This window comes from Gracilinanus agilis, chromosome 4, assembly GCF_016433145.1.
Source record: "Gracilinanus agilis isolate LMUSP501 chromosome 4, AgileGrace, whole genome shotgun sequence".
Taxonomy (NCBI): Eukaryota; Metazoa; Chordata; class Mammalia; order Didelphimorphia; family Didelphidae; genus Gracilinanus; species Gracilinanus agilis.
Genome location: NC_058133.1, coordinates 225,705,352 through 225,725,708, shown reverse-complemented (window position 1 = coordinate 225,725,708; position 20,357 = coordinate 225,705,352). Strand labels below are relative to the sequence as shown.

Genomic DNA, 20,357 nt, shown 5'->3' with positions numbered 1-20,357 from the left:
TTGCTCTATTTCTTTTTAGCTGGGTTCGGAGCTATAGGTGAGTGTGGATGGGGTGGGGGTGGGGCGGTTGCTCAGCTCGCGATTTAAGGAGAGCCCTTTTTAGCCTGGAAATGTCTCGATTCCACGTACCTTCCACGCTGTGCCCTGTTGTGGGGTTCCTCCGTTCGTCTGGACTTGTTTTTATGTCCCCTTGAGGAGTTTTGTGTGTTTCGGTCAGGAGAGGTTAAGAGCTGCTTCTTACTCTGCCGCCATCTTAACCCGGAACCTCTAGTTGTTATTTTCTTGCGTCATGTAATGCCGTATTGCTAGATCCTGCTTTCTAAATCATTCTGTTCTATTCTTCCATGTTATGGATGATCTCTTCCTATTCACATTTATAATTATGACTGTTCATTATGTATTTTCCTCCACTCTGTTTTCTTAGACTTTCTTATCCTCTTTATTTCTTGCCCCTTCGTTAAGAATTTTTCTTTTGCTTAAGACTAATACCTCCTTTAATCTGCCTTGTCTCTTATTTCTGTCCCCTTTCCCTCCTGTTTTCCTGTCAAGGGAAATGTATCCCCTCTGACCAGTCCAGATGACTTAGGTTCAAGTATCATCCTCCACCCCTTCTTTTTTGAAAAAAAAATCTTATACTTGCTAACCCCAATTTTGTGAAATAATTTCCCCTAACCTTCTTCTTCTCTGGTGTAGTCACTTCTCTTTCAATTCTTCTTTAAGATAAACAAAACATAAAAGAACTACTCCCAGGCTCTCTAATTACACTATCTCCATGACTCCTGGTGATGATAAAGTTCATAGGAGGTACATGTGTCAAATCCTTATATTAAAATGTAAACAGTTTATTCTTGTTTAATCCATTATTATTTGCTTACTCATATTCACCTTTTTATGTTTCTCCTGACTCCTTTTTCAAAGTTCCTATTCCTCTCAGGTCTTTTCATCAGTAATGCTTAAAAGTCCTCAATTTTGCTAAAGATTCATTTTTCACCTATAGAATTACATGTAGATTTGCTGAATAAATTATACCTATATCCTTTGCCTTCCAAAATATTATATTTCAAGCTCTCCCTTTCTTTATTAGTGGCTGCTCTATGTTCCATCATCCATTTCATATGGTTACTCAGTATCTGAATTCTTTCTTTCTGGCTGCCTGCAGCATTTTTCTTTTTTAACCTAGAAGCTCTACATATATTAGACTTAACTTGAAGAAAATAGGGAAAACCAACAGATCACCTAGTATAACCTAAATAATATTCTTTATAAATATGAAGTAGAAATGATGAATAGATTTAAGAGATCAAATCTGGTAGAGTGCCAGAAGAACTATGGACAGAAGTTCATAATACTATATAAGAGGCAATAATAAAAACACTTCAAAGAAATAAAAGAGCAAGAAAGCAAAAGCTGTCTGATGAGGCTTTTACATTAGCTGAGGAAAGAAGGAAAGCAAAAGGGAAAGATATATTCAATTGAATGCAGAATTCCAAAGAATAGCAATGGAAGATAAAAAGGTTTTCTTAAATGAGGAATGCAAAGAAAAAGAAGTTTTTTAAAACAATAGAATGGAAAAGACAAGAAGTCTTTTCAAGATAATTAGAGCTATGAAGGGAATGTTTCATGCAAAAATAGGAATAATAAAAGACAAAAATAAGAGACTTAACAGAAGCAGAAGAGATTAAGAAGAGATGGAAAAACTGTACAGAGGAACTATACAAGAAAGATCTGAACATTACAATAACCATAATGGAGAGGTTATTGATCTAGAGCCAGACATCCTAAAGAATAAAGTCAAGTGGGCCTTGGGAAGAACTGCTAACAAAAAAGTTAGTGGAGGTGACAGAATTTCAACTGAGCTATTTAAAATCCTAAAAGATGATGTTATTAAAGGGCTACACTCAATATGCCAATAAATTTGGAAAACTCAACAGTGGCTACTAAATTGGAAAAAAAAACAATTTATGTCTCAATCTTAAAGAAGGACAATGTCAAAGAATGTTCAACTGCTTAAAATTCTGCAAGATGGGTTTCAGCAATAAGTGAACCAAGAATTACCAGAAAAACATGCTGGTTTTTGAAGAGGCAGAGGAAGTAGAGACCAAATTGCAAACATTCACTGGGTTATGGAAAAAGCAAAGAAATTTCAGGAAAGCATTTACTTCTGTTTCATTGGTCTATGCTAAAGTGTGACTATGTGGGTCACAACAAAATGTGGCAAGTCCTCAAATAGATGGGAGTAGATCATCTTACTTTTCACCTCAAAAAACTATATATGGGTCAAGAAGCAACACTTTGAACAGAACATAGAACAACTGATTGGTTTATGATTGTGAAAGGAATATGATGAGGCTATATTGTCACCTTATTTATTTAACTTAGATGCAGAATATATTATGTGAAATGCCAGCTGAATGAACCAAAAGTCAAAATTAAGGTTTTTCAGGATAAATAACAATCTAAAATATGCAGATAATAAATACCACTCTGATAGAAAAAAGTAAAGATGAATTAAGAAGTCTCTTGATAAGGGTGAAAGAAGAGAGTGTAAAAGCTGACTTCAAGTTTTAACATAAAAAAAACTAAGGGGGACAAGATGTGGTAGCTTAGTTGATTGAGAGCTAGGTCTAGAGATGGGAGGTCCTGGGTTCAAATCTGGCCTCAGACACTTCCTAGTTGTGTGACTCTGGGCAAGTCACTTAACACCTATTGCCTAACCCTTACCACTCTTATACCTCGGAACCAACATACAGTATGATTCTAAGGTGGAAGATAAGGGTTTTATAAACAAACAAAAAACAACTAAGATCATGACAACTGGTCCCATTGTTTCTTGGCAAACAGAGGAAGACAATATGGAGGAAGGTCAGATTTATATTCTTAGGCTCAAAGATCACTGCAAATGGCAACTGCAGGCCTGAAATTAAAAAGATGCAAGCTCCTTGGAAAGAAAGCTTTGGTAAATCTGGACAGCATACTAAAAATTAGAGACATCATTTTGCTGACAAAGGTCTATAGTCAAATCTATGGTTTTTCCAGCAGCAATGTATGGTTTTGAAAGATGAATTTTAAGGAAACGTAAGAGCTATAAAACTGATGGTCACATAAGACAGGTCTCACTAGAAAGGCAGAACCCTGATGTTAGCAATATTGAAGGAAAAAAAGAGTAGATGACAGACAATGAGATGAATAGATAGTGTCATAGAAGGAACATGACCTCAGACTTTGGGAGATAGTGGAGGATAGAAGAGGCAGATATGCTATATGATCTGTGGGGTCATGAAGAATAGGACACAACTGAACCTGAATGACTGAACAACAATAAGAACAACAGCTCTACATTTTTGGCTATGACATTCTGGGGAGTTTTCATTTTGGCATTTCTTTCACGAGGTGACTAGTAGATTCTTTTTATTTTTTATTTTATCTTCTGGTTCTAAAAGATATGGAAAGTTTTCTTTTATGACTTCTGGAAGTGTGACTATAATATTTATTATGGGATTCTTTTTTTCCCCTATTTTCTCAATCTTCCAGCCTGTTTCCTAGAGTCTATGTTACAACCAGGCTCTGAGCACTTCTGGGGAAAATGTCTGAACTGGGCTTTTGTCGTCTTGAGTCCCTCTGCTAATTTGCTGCAGTATTATTTTATGCCAGGATCTCATGGACAACTTGGACTGGGGACCTGTAAACTTTTAGTACTCCCAAAGTAGTCTGATCCAGGCCAAATCTGATCATTACCCTCCTGGTCTTAACTCTGCAAGTTACTTATTTGGGTTTCAGTCTAAGCAATAATAAGCCTGTGGGCTGGTGCCATTTAGAGTTTCAGTAGACTACTGCTAGACTCAGTCAACTGGAAATCTCTGTAGGTTCAGAATGATAGAACTAAAATAAAAGCTCTCCCTTGGTTTGAGATTCTTTCCTGTATACTGTTGTAAGCATCAGACTGAGCTGAAGGCTGGAAGTGAGACTTAACAGAAGCAGAAGAGATTAAGAAGAGATGGCAAAACTGTACAGAAGAACTATACAAAGAAAGATACTTCCTGAGAATACAGCAACACAGCTATTGTTTGCTTCTGAATTTATTTCTTACTAAGAATACACCTTAGGGCCTAGAGCCATTCCTCACCCTGAAATGCACCCAGAAGCTAGTTCCTTCCTCAGTCTATCCTGGATCTATGACCCAGAACTGGGTAGGAAATGACAGAGCTACTAGTTGGCACCTATCTCCACACTCTGCATAAGGTTAGGATATCCCTCTGTCTCACTTGGGTCTGGAATCTCTTCTTGTCCTGGTGCACAGCATCAGGCTTTTTTCAGTTCCTATGAGCTAGAATGTCCCCAGTGTCCTCCTTTTTCTCACTATGCTGATATGTGATATAAATATGATTCACTGTGATGTTTTCTTTAGGTTTCATTAGCAAGACTCAGTTTTCTAGATCTTTTAGTGAGGAGGTATTAGGGAGCAAAGTTGTAATTCTTCCTACTGTTCAGCCACCTTATACCATTCAATCCCTAAACTTAAGAACTTTTTCTTGTTAGGATTCCTACAAATATTAATTCAAATCATTTTGGGGCAAGAAAGACTTCCAAGGGCAAGGGAAGTTTCCTTTGGTTTGGATATTTTGCTCAGTAAATTAGAAAGGCTTGGATTTAAAAGAATATTAAATTAAATAAAATTGTTATCCAAATACTTGTACCTAAAAAATAGGGTTCAGTATTAATATTTTTATTTTGACAGCTCAGCTTCCCTCTTCTAGCTTCATAATAGCCTATGGCAATACTGAAGTAACTTCCTGGTCACCTAATGAAATAAAAAGGCCCATCCATGTGAGCCAGTCTCTCCTGGATCTGTGTGACCCAGAACTGGGTAGTAAATGACAGAATTTTTATCAATGACTCAAAACCTCAGAAATCACCATCCTCTGCCCTGTTGACCAGATGTATTTGCATATGGAGATGAAGGGGTGGCACTTACTCAAGGTAAGGACTGAAATATTCTTATTGAATATCCTTTCTATTCTATTGCTAAGTTAAATTCATCTTGTTAATTTCTGAATGACCTATGAATGCCTCATTTTAGTTTAATATTGAACTTGAACTAAAAGGACACTAGCAGGAATTAGTTAGCACTTCTACCCTGTTCTTAGACTTCTTCCTTTCTTAGCCCCCTTTTCCTCTTTTTACAAAAAAGGTGGTACAAGAATAATAATATATTCAATAACATTAGTGTTCTTAAAATGAAGTGATTTTCCTACATTCTACTGCTCTTCTCTTTCTCTTGACTAGACTCCAATCATAAGTTCTTATTCTTTTTTCCCTAATTCCCACTTTGTGCTTAGACCTGTTTTTGAAGATTGTTTAGAAGTTAATTCTTCCCTCTCTAATTCCACCTTCTCTCTAAAGCACCTTTCCCGCATCTCTTTGTTACCACCATTTCCTTGAGAAATTCAATTTCTATACCTAAATCTGTGTTTTTATAAGTGTATACTCAACCTCCCTTTGTCCAGATCGGCTTAAAGTTAGTTTCTTATGATGTCCACTCCTATTACCCCTTCCATTATATTCTTCATTGGTTTTCAAGTTTGTTCCCTGACTCTAATCCATCCTATATACCACTATCAGACTAATAATTCTAAGGCAGGGGTCTGATAAATGCAATTCCCCTACACAAACCAACCTTCAATAGTCTCTAACTGTCTCTAAGTAAAGTTCAAATTCATTTCATTAAAATGGCATTACTCTCCACAACTCAGCTCCAAACTACCTTTACATCCTTATTTCCTACTATTTACCCTCAAGCATTCTGTGCTACAGACAAACTGAATTATGCTATTTTTCAATCACTTCTTTTTACTCCGGTTTTTTCTTTGGGTATTTCTTTTGCCTGTGATATACTGTTTCCGCCAATCTTTGCCTTCCTAAATACTACTCACTCTTTAAGATTCAGCTTAAAATTTCCCCTATCAAGTCACCACTGATGGACTCTCCTCCCTATTCCAGCCTGCTCCTACATAAGAAAATTAATCTCTTTCCTTTGAACCCCCATAGTACTTAGTTCTCTAATGGAACATTTTGCATATTACTATAATCACTTGTGTGCCTGTCTCCCAAATTTGCTTATAAGTTCTTTGAGGGCAGGTACTATGTCATATTGTCATGGTCCTCTAGACACAGTGATTTGTACATAGGAAACAAACAGCATTTTACTAAATTATGAATCTGTGAAAGAATACTTAACTTCCCAGGGCTTTTTTGCTGAAGCCATTTCTCTAGAAGTACAAATGCACATTGGGAGATGATCCCCTAGAGATAGATAAGACTTGGAATGTGTGTCCAAGGGAAAGGAAAAACTTACTGAGTATAATGAAGAACGGTACCACACCAAAGTTCTTTATTTACCAATCTTCAAAAACTAATCATCAAAAACAGACTATTCTGAAACAGCAAGGAAACATCTTATGATGACTGAAGAAAAAATAGGCTTGTCTGATGTGAGCACTCCTCTGGAAGTTATACTGAATTCAATCTTAATTGTGATGGCTAAACATTTATGCTAAATTTCTTACATAAAAAATTTTAATCATGTTTCATGGCCAACAGACAAAAATTGCCTTAAGTTAAAAAGAACTACAAAAATAAAAGACAACAATTAAGACACATTGGGCAAGTAGATGTGCACATAGTGGCATGAATTTATAGTTCGGTCACAGAAATTTCTATTAGTTAATAATTCATTGGTTATTCTGTGCCTTCATTTCCCTTTATTTAAAATGAGGATAACAATCACTATATCAATAATAGAAAGAATTCATATGAAAGCAATTTTCTGATTATAAACACATAATCAGAAACATATAATTAATAATGAGGGTATTTTCCATTTCAGTTTATCAATAAAAAACTAACTCACTTGGCAATGACAATGTCCTTTTCTTTTAAGGCATCCACCTGTCTCCACTCAGATCTTCTCAGTTCCATCTCAAGAGTATCATGACTGGCTTGGTGTTCAAGAACTTTGGCCTCTAACTTCTGTACATGTTCTACATTGGCCTCCTTCACTGCAGTGAGCACTGCATCTTTTTCTCTGGCAAAGCGATCCAGTTCTTCATGTCTAAAAGATAGAAAACAAGAAGGTTAAAAATAGCCTGGCTGGATATTAATTTTAAAATCTCTGAGATTCCAGCAACTCAATTTCTAGATTCCACTGGCCAGAAATATTTTCTGTTCTATATGAGAATTTCCATAGCACTTTATACCTCTCTTGTTGCAATTATACCTTTAATTTGTATTGTATTGGTATAGTTTTTAGATCTCTCTCAAAAAACTATAAGGCACTTGGAACACAAAAGACTGTGACTTTCAAAGCATGAAGTATAGTGTCTTATATGTAGGAGGCAGACATCAAAAGGCTCCTACTGATGTGTCTTGTCACTCTAAATAAGTAGCTTACTATCTTGATCTGCATTTAATCTACCTAAGAGAAAGGGATATATCTGAAAACGAAGCCAATGAAAACTAAGCATAACTTAATTAGTTTGTATCTCAAATGGAAGATACTAGACAGAAAGTTTGGTGAAAGAATAAAGACAATATATTCCAAAATACACTTTATTAAGTTTGTTTTCCATTTCCTGAGTGATAGGGAATATGAATAAAATCTATCCCAAAGCACCAAAAGAAAAACATACCAACCCATCTCTAAACTTTACAGGATGGGTACTTTACAAGAACTGGGTATGTGATGGTTCTTGATGGTCCTCTGGATAAACCAAAATATGAAAATCTGCTGAATTCACATATTCATGATTCAAAATTTGGGGTACTTTTTTTTAAAGTTGAGTATCTGTTTTGATTTCTGCAATAAACTACCTCTTGCTATCTAGCTCCAGTTTCTTTTCTCTACTTCATCCCATACCATAATCTGAATACAATCTTCAGCAGAAACTATCAGAGTCAAATCAGCAGAATAGAGGTAAGAACTCATCTGAACTCTCCCAACATTCCTCTCCAAATAACTTTAAAATAATTCCTCAAAATGAATTCTGGAATGGAAGAGCCATCAAAAGGTTGGGGTAAAATAATTTTCCATCTCAAAACAACTTAGGAGATAAGCAGAAAAGGTTTGTCACACTAGAATGGCGGTCAGGACTGGAGCACAGCACAAGCTGTGCCATTCTAGAAACAAGCCTTGGAGGCGCCTTCTAGAATTCTCACCCCACAGAAGAGGAGGGGGCCAGACAACTGGTCATACAGAGATTAAAAGTGATTCTGCTTGTGTTAGGTTCAGGAGTCTGTTGCATTGTCCCCACACAGTTTTGGGTCACAGTTCCAGGCTGGAGAAAGAGTGCTTATGGTTGCTCACAAAGGAGCAGATCTAATCACAGCTTCAAGACCAAAAGGAACATTATCACTTGTGGCTAACAAGGGAACAAAGTCTCTTCCTGGGTTAAATCCAGAGTACAGACCAGGCAAGCAGTGACCATATCTCTCCTAAGACCATACCACCATCATACTACCATTGATTTACCAACCCCTAGAACTAGCTCTGAAAAATAGCAGTATAAAAAGACCTAAAGCTTGAGACAGTTCCCCCTCCACAAAAATAGCAGGGCCTAACTTTAATATAAAGTTAAAAGACAAGAAACAGGCTAGAAAAATGAAGAAACACACTATCATGGCCAAGTTAAAAAAGAAATGGATCTCATTTTTTGGTAAGAAACCTTTGTGTTGTGCCTTTGCTTAGCTAACACAATGGAATGTGCACTATGAATTTTTGATTTTTTAATTTTATTATTGTTTTTCCTTTTATGTGCAAAGGATACTTGAATTTTCTTTCCTCTCATTTTTTGTACTACAAGTACAAGCAACCAGTATTAATGGTTTTTCTGATTTTGCACTAATATAAGTTTACAATATCCATTAGCCCTAATATTAATGCATACCCAAAAGCTTTAGACTGTGGAAACCTGCCATTGATTGTTTAATATTCTGGGACTTTAATAATTGTGTCTGATTTCAGAAGAAGGGATCACAAAAGAGCCATTATACAGTGCCAAGAAACACAAGGTCAAGGAGAACAACCAATCCTGATGGGATTGATGAGAATCTGTACTAAGACAGAGGACTTGTTTGGGGGTTTGAGGAAGTGGCTGTTTGACGTCAGATGCAAAGTACCTCAGTTTGGCTGCCATTTTGGCTCCCCTATTTCTGTAAGTGAAGATAAAATCATACCAGGGAATGATATTTCCCTTCTGCTTCAAAATCTAGTCCTTTTTCTTTCTCCTTCATAGCATGGCAATTTTCTGTATTGCTGCAATGGTCCTACAGGTTTGTGAGATATAAATCACTTTATTGGGCCCTGAATCTAGGACCTGTTATGGGCTTATTCTTGTTTACTCAGAATTTTTATATACTATTTAATTTTAATTTTTTTTTCTTTTCTTCTATTTAGGTTTTTTTTAAACTTTTTTACTTCTTTTTGGCAATTGATTGACATACTTCATAACTCAGCCATGTATTCCAGGGTGATCCGTGTATTGGGCAATACCCTCCTCAGGTGGGATTGTCATAAAATTCTAGATTTATAAAAATTTTTCTTGTTTGAGAGTAATTTTAGGATAAGAAATTTGTTGCCTCTCCAAATCAAGAAAGCACACTTTTTGGAGAAGGTACCATAAAGAAGCCTACAGAAACCACACACTGAACCAAAAGATCCAGAATGAACTTTGGGATGTAGTAAAATTGAACTGTGGGGAGTTGAATGCATTTATTTTGAATGTAAACTCTTATGCCAAAGGGGTTTTTTGTCATTGCACCTACAATCATTGATCTGTTTCCTTTCTCTTTTATTTACCTCTTATCCACAAATTATTGTAATTTCCCCTTAGAAAGTGCAATATTGTATGTACCTCTAGTTAAAGATCTTTAGAGATATAAGAAGGTTACGTGTACTGATTCATTGGGGAAACGGCATGTAAATCTGGGAGATTTCTACATGATCATTTTCCAATGGAATCACAGGGAGGGATTATGTAATTAAATATAAAGACAAAAGGAAGCAGATGAGTTCTCTCCTTGCTACCCTTTTCCCACATTATCATGATAATTCCAACTCTGACCCTTCCCTCATAATGTTCCCATTGTCTAGAATACCCAGAACTCTAAATCCCAGCTTCCCGTGTTCCCTCTCACGTTATGTGCCAACATAGGGAGGATATAAGTTTTGTATAGCTCCGCCCTCTTGCTCTCTTTCCCCCTGATCACGGCTGGGAAAGCAGGCTTTATGCCAATCAGGAGAATCTACACACATGGGTTTACTTTTTGTTAGCTAATTAGGTTTGAACTTCTATTTTTTTTGTTTATTTTCTTTCTACTTAAAGTGATTATTAATAAACTTTATAAAAGATAATAGTTGGAATTATTGGATATTAATTTAAATCTTACAACTGGAAGATCAAATACTGAAGCTAATGCTTAAATACTTTGGTCATATAATGAGAAGACAGGAATCATTGGAAAAGAAAATGTTGGAAAAAAGATAAAGGGAGAAGGGGATGGCAGGATGAAATTGATAGATAATGTCATGGAAGCAACAAACATGAGCTTGGACAGACTTTGGGAGATAGTGAAAGATAAAAGGGCCTAGTGTGCTATGGTCTGTGAAACAACAAAGAATCAGACTTGATTGAACTAAACAACAAAAAAAGTGAAGTTGTTACCTTAATGAAGGAAACTTCATTAAGCTGATCTTTTTATTATAAAGACAAAAGGAAGCAGATGAGTTCTCTCCTTGCTACCCTTTTCCCACATATCATGATAATTCCAACTCTGACCCTTTCCTCGTAATGTTCCCAATGCCTAGAATATCCTATTCTTCACCAATCCAAATCTGTTTGTAAAGTATCTTTTTCCTTGTGTGAAATATTATGACTTCTTTTTTCTTTTTAAACTCTTACTGTCCTTCTTAGAATCAATACTGTGTATTGGTTCCCAGGCAGAAGAGTGATAAGGGGTATACAATGGGTGTTAAATGACTTGCCCAGGGTCATACAGCTAGGAAGTATCTGAGGTTAGATTTGAACCCACAACCTCCTGTCTCTAGGTCTGGCTCTCAATCCACTGAGTCATCTAGCCTTACTATCACTCAAAGTCTAATTGTTAGTTTTGTCTCCCAGACTAGAATATAAATTTCTTAAGAACATATACCATGCCTTGTATGTCTTCTATATCTCTCTCTGCAACTACCACAGAACTGAGCTCATAGTAGGTATTTAACAAATACATGATTGATTGAAACATATTTAACAAATACATGATTGATTAAAACATATTTGGTAGAGCCTGCTGCTCTACCAAAGTGCAGTGGAAAGAACTCTGAATTTGGAGTCAAAGAATCTGAGCTCAAATCCTACTTTTTTACTGTGAGGCTTTGATCTACTTAACTTCTCTAGGCTCCAGTACCCTTGTCTATAAGGTTGGACTAGATTAATGGTTTCAAAACTCAAATGGAAAAAATATTCCTATGGCTGCATGTTGATTTGGAAAATCACAAATTAACATTATATAAATTATACTCTAAGGGAAGCTAGCAAAGTGAATAGTGTGGGGCTTGGAGTAAGGAAGACTTGAATTCGAATCTGACTTCAGACACGTATCAGCTGTAAAAATGAGCTGGCATGGGAAATGGCAAACTGCTCTAGAATTTTAACCAAGAAAACCCCAAAAGAGGTAACTGAAGAGCTAGACATCATGGAAAACAACTAAACAAATGCTATATTGCATTTTAATTTTTTTGTTAACTATTTCTCAATGAGATTTTAATCTACTTGTTTGTTGTCCTCAAGTTTGGCCCCCCTGAATGAGATGATCTTTAAGGTCCCTTCTGCCTTTAAATTTTATAAACCTATGAAAGTATGCCAACTCCTACATGAAGTCTTTATCCCTTAACTGCTGTGCCTACCTTCTCCACCAACTGGATCTCTTCACTCTCCATTTTGATTTTTATCCCCAGTATCTAATGTAGTGCTTGGGACATAGTAAGTGCTTAAGAAAAATGCTTGTTGATGAGAAATTTTGCTCTACATTACATACAACTAGATTCATCCCCATATGCATACATGATAAGACAGATAAACATACTAAAATCAAAGAATTGGAAAAGATCTCAAAGGTCATCTAACTCTAACCCCTACCTAGTACACAAATCTTTTCTACATCACTGACAAGGGTCATCTATCTAGCCTAGGTTCAAATACTACCAGTGACAATGAATTTAATATCTCCCAAAACAGTTTACCTTTGTGGGACAAATCTAATTATTAAAAATTATTTCTTATGTTAGGACGAAATCTACTTTCTATAATTTTCTTTTTTTTCTTTTTAAATTTTTATTTAGAATATCTTCCCATGGTTACTGTTATGAGTAAGATTAGATTAGCTAGTTATTAGGTATTGATTATATATTGATTAGGAAGTACCTAGCAGGAAGGAGCTGGAGCTGGGAATTCCAGGTTGGAATGAAGGAGGAGGAAGTCTATGTGTGTTCTGTGTGTGGACTCCATTAGTGGTAGGCAAAAACTGTTGCCAGCCTGGGAGAACTCAGAGCAAAGGACACCTTGCATCCTGTTTTCCCCTGGATCCTGTGTGGTGTGGCATTTAAGGAAAGAACAAGAGAAGAGGACAGTGCTTCAAGCAAAACCCTTACTGCTTAGTTCCTGAGACAACTGTAGCTCCTGGCATCCAGACATCATCAGTGGATTGCAGTGAGAAATCCCAAAGCCACAAAAGCTCCAGCTGCACTCAAGCCTGGCAGGTTCCAGGTTTGAGGCAGAAACCAGAAACCCAGAGACTCCAGTATAGCTCCTTGGGCCCTGTTAGTTAGATAGTTTAAATTAGTGTAGTGAATAAGTCCTTCCCTGTCCCTTTGGGTTTTGTTATTAGGTGTTAAGATTTTAGAGTAGTCACTCCTATCCCTCCTTTTAGTTGTTTCTAATTAAAACCCAATTTCACCTTGTTACCTTGTCAGTTAATTCAAGGCCTCTGGCCAGAGTGACAGTTGGTTGTTATTTTTCCAGTTGGGAGTGGTGTAGCTGTACTTCAGTGTTTAGTTATAGTCTCTCTTACATCCCAGAGAGTGTTCCCACAAACCCCATAGTTGAATTTTAATATCCCTGGTGACCCCATTACTTATATTATCTTACATTACATGATTCATAGCCCCCCTCCCCCCAAAGCCGACAAGTTCCACTGGGTTATACATACATCATTTTTCAAAACATATACTTCCTATAATTTTTATTTACTGGTCTGTTATTCTACTCTCTGGAACCGTACAGAGGAAGTCTAATTTCTTTTCCACATAACAGTTCTTCAAATATTTGAAAACAGTAAATCTTCTCTATTCCTCGATTTTTCTATTTACTCTCTTTTCCAGTCTCTTTCTATGATATCTACCCTCCTTGATAGTATCCACAGAGGTACCCTGCTCCCAAGTACTCAGTTTCTTTAGGCATTCACCTTCCTTCTTTTTTTCAAACCCTGACTTGGGAATATTCCTTTATATGAGGGCAGAAATGACTGAAAAGTTTAATGTATTGTCATTCCAATGAAGACTATCTAATTAAGCATTAACCAAAAGAAGGGAGCATTTGTCAGGGACATGGGGTAAGGGAAGTGAAATGACAACAGATAATCTTTAGTCTGTTCCATTAATTTATAAAGTTAAATCTTTCTACTTCCTCCCTCTTGCCAATATCTTTGTTACTTTCCTTCTTTGCTACTACATTGTTTCTAAGGAGCCAAAAATACTTACTTCCTCTTAAATATTTCTTCTTCTTTTTTCCTGATCAGCTGTACGGACTGGAGTTTTCCCTCTAAGTCTTTTATCCTAAAAGATTCGAAATTGGAGAAGAAAATAGACATAAAGAACTAAAATAAAAACTATTGAAATGCAACCAAAGAACATAGTATACTTCCAAGCCCACAGTCTCTATCACTAAATTGTTTTATACTTCAATTAGGCAAGCTAGACCTTCCTGGGAAAGGTCAATTTTGAAATCAAAGAGTGCTATGGAAAGTAAGGGGATGGGGAAAACAGTGGTGGGGACTGAGAAAGTGATCAGTGTCCAACTAAGTTCTGATAGAACTATAGACTGTGGCAGTATGGACAGACTAGAGATAACTGGGTAACCACTGCCACTGGAGAAGAAATGCCACGAAAAGCTGTTGAGGGTTGTGGAAACTATTAAAATAAACTGACCTAATTTAAAAAAAAGAAATCAAGATTATAAAAACACATTATACCCCAATTGAAAAACAGTCAAAGGATATAAACAGGCAAAAATAATTAAATTTTTAAAATGCTCTAAATCACTATTAATTAGAGAAATATAAATTAAAACAACTCTGAGGTACTATCCCACACCTATCAGTAGGCTATTTTATTATGACAGAAAAGGAAAATGGCAAATTTTGGGAGAGCAATTTAGACCTATGCCCAAAGGGCTATGAAACTGTACATGCCCTTTGACCTCAAAATACCATCAGTAGGTTTGTATCCCAAAAAGATAAAAAATAAAAAGGGGAAGGACTTCTTTGTACAAAAATATTTAAAGCGCAGTTCTTTTTCTAGGTGCAAAGAATTTGGAAAGTGAAGGGATACTCATCAATTGGGGAATGGTTGAGTAAGTTTAGTGTATGTTTGCAATGAAATACTATTGTGCTATAAGAAATGACAAGCAGAAGGAGCTGAGAAAAACCTGGAAAGATTTACAGGAACTGAAACAAAGTTAAATGAGCAGAACCAACAGAACATTGTACACAGTGACAGGAATACTATACAATGAACAATTGTGAATGACTTAGCTATTTCTCATCAACACAATGATCTAAAACAATCCCAAAGGATTCATGATAAAAAAATACCATCTGCTTCCAGAGAAAGAACTGATAGGAGTCAGAGTCCAGACCAAAGCAAACTTTTATTTCACTTTCTTAATTTTCCTTTTTTTTTTTTTTGGTTAGAGTTTCCTTCCACAAAAGGATTAACATGATTGTACATGTAAAATCTATATGTGACTGCTTTTCATCTCAGAGGATGGGGTTAAAGAGTGAGAAAATTTGAGACTCAAAATTATTTTTATTTTTTAAATTTATTTTTATTTTTTTAAACCCTTAACTTCTGTGTATTGGTTCCTAGGTGGAAGAGTGGTAAGGGTGGGCGATAGGGGTCAAGTGACTTGCCCAGGGTCACACAGCTGGGAAGTGTCTGAGGCCGGATTTGAACCTAGGACCTCCCGTCTCTAGGCCTGACTCTCAATCCACTGAGCTACCCAGCTGCCCCCTCAAAATTATTTTTAAAACATTGGAAACTGTTTTTATATTTAATTGGGGGAAATTTTAATAAAATAAAAAATAACTCGCTGTAAAAGTTTTTTCATAGTTAGTAAGGACCAATTTCTAATACCTGGCATTTTTCACGGCTGTCAGATCCTTGATTTCCAAGTCTTTGCGCTTCACTTCTTTCTCCAGCTCCAAATTAGTTGTTTCTGCTACCAGTAAGGATTCTGCAGCTTTAATACCAGCCACCTTAAGAGCCTCAAGTTCTTTGGCCAAGAACTTTACCTTTTGGAGAAGAACAAAATTCAAAACTAGAAAGTTAGAGGGACTAAATGAGGATATAGGAGAGAAAAGGTGGCTCTATCAGGACAGGATAAAATGGAAAAAGAAAAAGAAAAAACCCTCTATTCTCTTAAGGCCAAGATAAACAATGATAATCACATTATTAAATAACCAATAAGTTTGAAAGTTCTTATTAAACCTCAAATAAGACTTATATGATACTAATCCTTCTAAAACGAAGTTTGTTTCATTACAGTGCCTAAGTACAGTATACTAACTTCTAAAATGATGTCTTACTTAGCATGTAATTTTAATGATATTCTTTTAGTATTAAAAAGTCACCCAGAACTCTCAGTCTTTCCTTTTCCTATCTGCTTTATGTCTCTCCATCCAATTCTATCCAACTAAATTAAATGGGGCACAAAATATCTAGCTCAGAAAGACTATTAGCTAAGTTCCTTATAGGAATGCCCTTGTTTTAACTGTGACACTGGTTATAATTCTGAAATCAGGGCCTGTAACACCACTGTACCCCTTTGTAGGACAAGATAGTATATATTCTCCCACAAGAAAAATGTGATATTATCTTTTTTTTTTAAACCCTTAACTTCTGTTTATTGGCTCCTAGGTAGAAGAGTGGTAAGGGTGGGCAATGGGGGTCAAGTGACTTGCCCAGGGTCACACAGCTGGGAAATGTCTGAGGTCGGATTTGAACCTAGGACCTCCTGTCTCTAAGCCTGACTCTCAATCCACTGAGCTACCCAGCTGCCCCCAAAACGTGATATTATCTTGCAGCTTAGACAAGGAAGGTAAAGCCATTCACAACTGAATCCTTCCACTTAAGTGAAATCACAATTCTTTGCTGCTTTTAAGATCTCTCACTCAGTACTATCATACCCAAAAGGGCCAGGATGATGTCTTCTATTCTTTAAATATCCTTCTTGGACTCACACAGACTTATTGAGTGCCTATTTCAATTTTTCCTTTCTTTCCCCAGGAAAAAAAATTCACAAGCGTGGTAGCCTAGGGCAATGCTTTCTGTATAGAGAAGGTAATGAAAAAATGTTTTTGACTAACTGAATATCTGGTATTTGTTAAAAGTCTAAAAAAAAGGTCCAAAGGAGAATAAGACTATCAGAATGGTAATTCAAATCTTAGAAGGTATGACTTTCATTACTAAGAAGGTAAAACTCATTAAAGTAAAATGACATATATTAGCATTACCTTGAGCTCATGGGTCAAGACTATGTTACTCATATCATCAGCCTGAAGTCGAAACTCATGCTCTCTCTTTTTCAGCTCAGATTCAAACTCTGCTAGAAGTTCCTACAGTACAGAAAAAAGTTACATGTACCAACATATTATTACAGGGAGGAAACAGTAAAAACTGCAATGACTGAAAATGCTCCAACAGCATGAGACCATAAATCTAAGAATAGAAAATAAAGTATTGGGAAGGGAAGAGAAACAGAACTAGCACTTATATAGTGTCTACAATGTGCCAGGTACTGTGCCAAACACATTTTACAAATATTATCTCATTTGATCCTTATGACAACTTGTGATGTAGGATTTATTATTACCCACACACATACACCATTTTGTAATTGGGGAAACTGAGGCAAACAGAGGTACATGACTTGCCCAGAATGGACACAGAGCCTAAGGCTAGGTTTTAACTCACATCTTTCTGACTCTAGGCCTAGAGGTCTATCTACTGCACCAGTAACAAGCACCTTTAATAAAAAGAACATGAAATTGATTATTTTGACAATAACAAAATATAGCTATTTATAATTCTGACCATATTTATAATTTAAAGAAGAGTCAAGAATTACTATCTTCTATTTTATCTGAGTGGAAAAAAATGGAGACAAGTGAAGTGATCTTTCTCTCATCCCAAGGAAACACAATATGGAATATTCCAATACAGAAGTCAGGGTCTCATATGGGGTCTGCATACTTTTAAAACTATAAAGGATTAAAAACAAATTCTGGATTTTGTAGGAAGAAGTGTAGTATAGTATAGTAGAAAGAGTACTAGGAGAGGGATCAAAGGACCCACCGTCAAGTCCTTGTTTTATCATTTATTATATATGTAACTTTGGTCAAGTTAGTCTATAAAGATCTTCCAAGTAACCTGTGTGTATAGGTATCAAAGTGACCTGGGCAAGTTTCCCTCTTCTCTCGGGACATTGGCCTTGTTCCAGTGGAACAAGGAATTGAGTATGTGTTTTGACAGTTTTCTCCATCCTTGGAATGACTAGCCACATTCCCAGAGGGGACAAAAGAAGCCCAGATTGTCCTTGTATGTCTGGAAAACACAAATGCTATGCCTAAAAAGCATGGATATTTTGCTACCTTAAACTAGAGGCCAGTTCCAGGTGTTAAGGATCTAGTGCCAACTTTAGCTAAATGGTCATGCATAGACTTGGCTTCATGCCTTCTTTGTTCTGAGTTCAATATAAGCTAATCCCTTCTACTGGCTCACTGGAGTCTCACTCATGGAGAGGATGCACTATCTGGGAACAAATCAGACATCTGGAGATGAAGTGAAGGGATTCCCCAGCTAGAAAAACCAGATGTAGGTGCTTCACATTTTGGTGATGTATTGGATGGTTGGATTCTTATGTATCTATATTTCTATCACTCTCCTTGTCTTTTTTTAGTAAGTACATTAATTCTCTTAGCTCATCTGGGTGTGTTTATTATACTGTGAAATTCAAACCTAAATTCAGTAGCTGCAAACATAAGTATGCCCCCTTACCGATACATCTCTAAAACAGGTCAAAAAAAACTACAGATTATGATTATGGGGATATGTCAAAAGTTTTATTCAGGAACAACTTTCTTTGTCTTTAGTTAGCCTAATTTATTTACTTTAGGGTCAAAACCAGAACAAAAACAAAATCTTGCTCTTTATTTGTGACTAATCTTGTAGTCCAAAAAAAGGAAAAGTGTATGATAGTTCCCTATGCTTGAGCTGGGGACTAAAATAGAGTTACTCTAGAAAGACCTTCTCTCTGTGCCTCCACATTCCCCTCTCTGATGCTTTAATAATTTCACTTGATGCATGGAGTCTATGGAGAGTGGAGAGTAACAAAGGGAGAGGCAGACAGGAATATTTGTTCTGGGGTTCTTTTATTGATTCCAAGGGGGTATACTGAGATTCAGGGCAGGAGGTAAAATTGTCTAGTTTCTCAGATGGGTTCTTTTACAATGTGGTGTGTCACACCATGTTTGGTGATCCTGACTGTGCTGATGGTCACAAAACCTTCCAGTAAGAATAAAGAGTATTTTTCCATGAACAACCTTAATATAAACATAATCACCTGATGGGATGTTGTGGCAGGGGGTTTCAATCAGGTAGAACTTCTGAAAGTTCTTGGAATATAGATTTAACACATTTTGTTAGTGCCTTACAGTAATTCAGCATGAGTTCATCTGTTAAAAGCAAATTAGTTTGTTATGGGATCTAGTTGACATTCACAAATGCTGCATGCCATAAGACTCTAATAAATGTTCATGACTTCTATTCTCAGTGTCCTTTATGTGCATTAGAGTGCTAAGAAGAATAATTAGTCACTAAATCCAGTTTCAGGACAAATCAACTATTCCATCCTTAAGAATCCCATTTCATACCTTGCTATATCCCTATAAATACAGGGCAACGTGGGTAGTGAAAATGCTGCTTAATTTGCAAAGCTCTGTAAATTTCTCTTAAAACCTATTCTGTAAAATAACTGCCTCTGTCGCTGCTATTACAAAGATGGATCAAATGTGATTACATACATATATACTTTTCAAACTAAAAACATAAGGTAAATGTTAGCTATTAGCATTAGCAAATCTAAGAATAAAGTCTTTTAGTAACTAAAAGTAATTGCCAATTTACAAAAAAACCAATATATTTTGAATATAAGCAAACAGCTACAAGTACATTTTCAAAAGAACATTTTGGTATCTGGGGGGTTTTCTGTAATAGAAGGAGAAAGCATATATATACCTATTGCAGTATTAAATTGCTTTTATCAGGTTCAAGTTTAAGAGTTGAGTCATTTTTGTGGATACATTTCTCAACTCGAAACAGTTAGAGGTCTTTTAGTCAATCAGTAAATCCCTCAATAAACCTTAAATGCCTATTATGTTCCAGGTACTATTTTAATCACTGGTGCTAGAAAGAAAAGCAAAACTCAGTCCCTGGTCTCAAGTAGCTTACAGTTTAAGGGAAGAGAGAAAATACAATTCTTTTGAACAAGATATATATGTATAAATTACAAGTAATCAACAGACAGAAGGTATTAGCTTTAAGGGAGATGAAAAAGGCTTCTTTTTTTTTTTTAATGGTTTTCTTAAATTTATTTATTTTTTTTTAAACATAACATGAGGAAGGTGTTAAAACTGGTGTAATAGCTCCATAGAATAAGTATTCCAGATTTTGGGAGGGATGAAGAGGGAGATATTCAGAACCCTTCACCAGAACCCCCCCACTTGATCATATCTGATTAAGTGATGTGCTTTGTAGATGGGGTTAGTCAATGACACCAGCTTGACGGATCTTTCTTTCTGCACCAAATCCCTGTAAAGAAATAACCTTCATGATTAATTGTAATTTGTAACTGTTCATGGTATTTAATTTTAAAACTAAAGGCATGTAAGTTCAGTTGAAAACTAAAAAATGTAAGATTTAAGTTTGGCAATTACTGAGTTCTTCCTGAGGAGGCTGCATAGGAATTTCTCAC

At 36.1% G+C, this 20,357-nt stretch overlaps 1 protein-coding gene across 1 annotated transcript in view; it reads right to left on the bottom strand.

Moving 5' to 3' along the window:
• The window catches only part of CCDC57 (coiled-coil domain containing 57), a 288,612-nt gene that overhangs the window by 187,570 nt on the left and 80,685 nt on the right, over positions 1–20,357 (bottom strand). Inside the window, exons 3-6 of the mRNA XM_044674503.1 lie at positions 16,840–16,941; positions 15,461–15,618; positions 13,808–13,882; positions 6,908–7,108 (exon numbers count right to left, since the gene is read on the bottom strand). Coding sequence (XP_044530438.1) covers positions 6,908–7,108; positions 13,808–13,882; positions 15,461–15,618; positions 16,840–16,941 — 536 coding nt within the window. The remainder of the gene's footprint in view (positions 1–6,907; positions 7,109–13,807; positions 13,883–15,460; positions 15,619–16,839; positions 16,942–20,357) is intronic.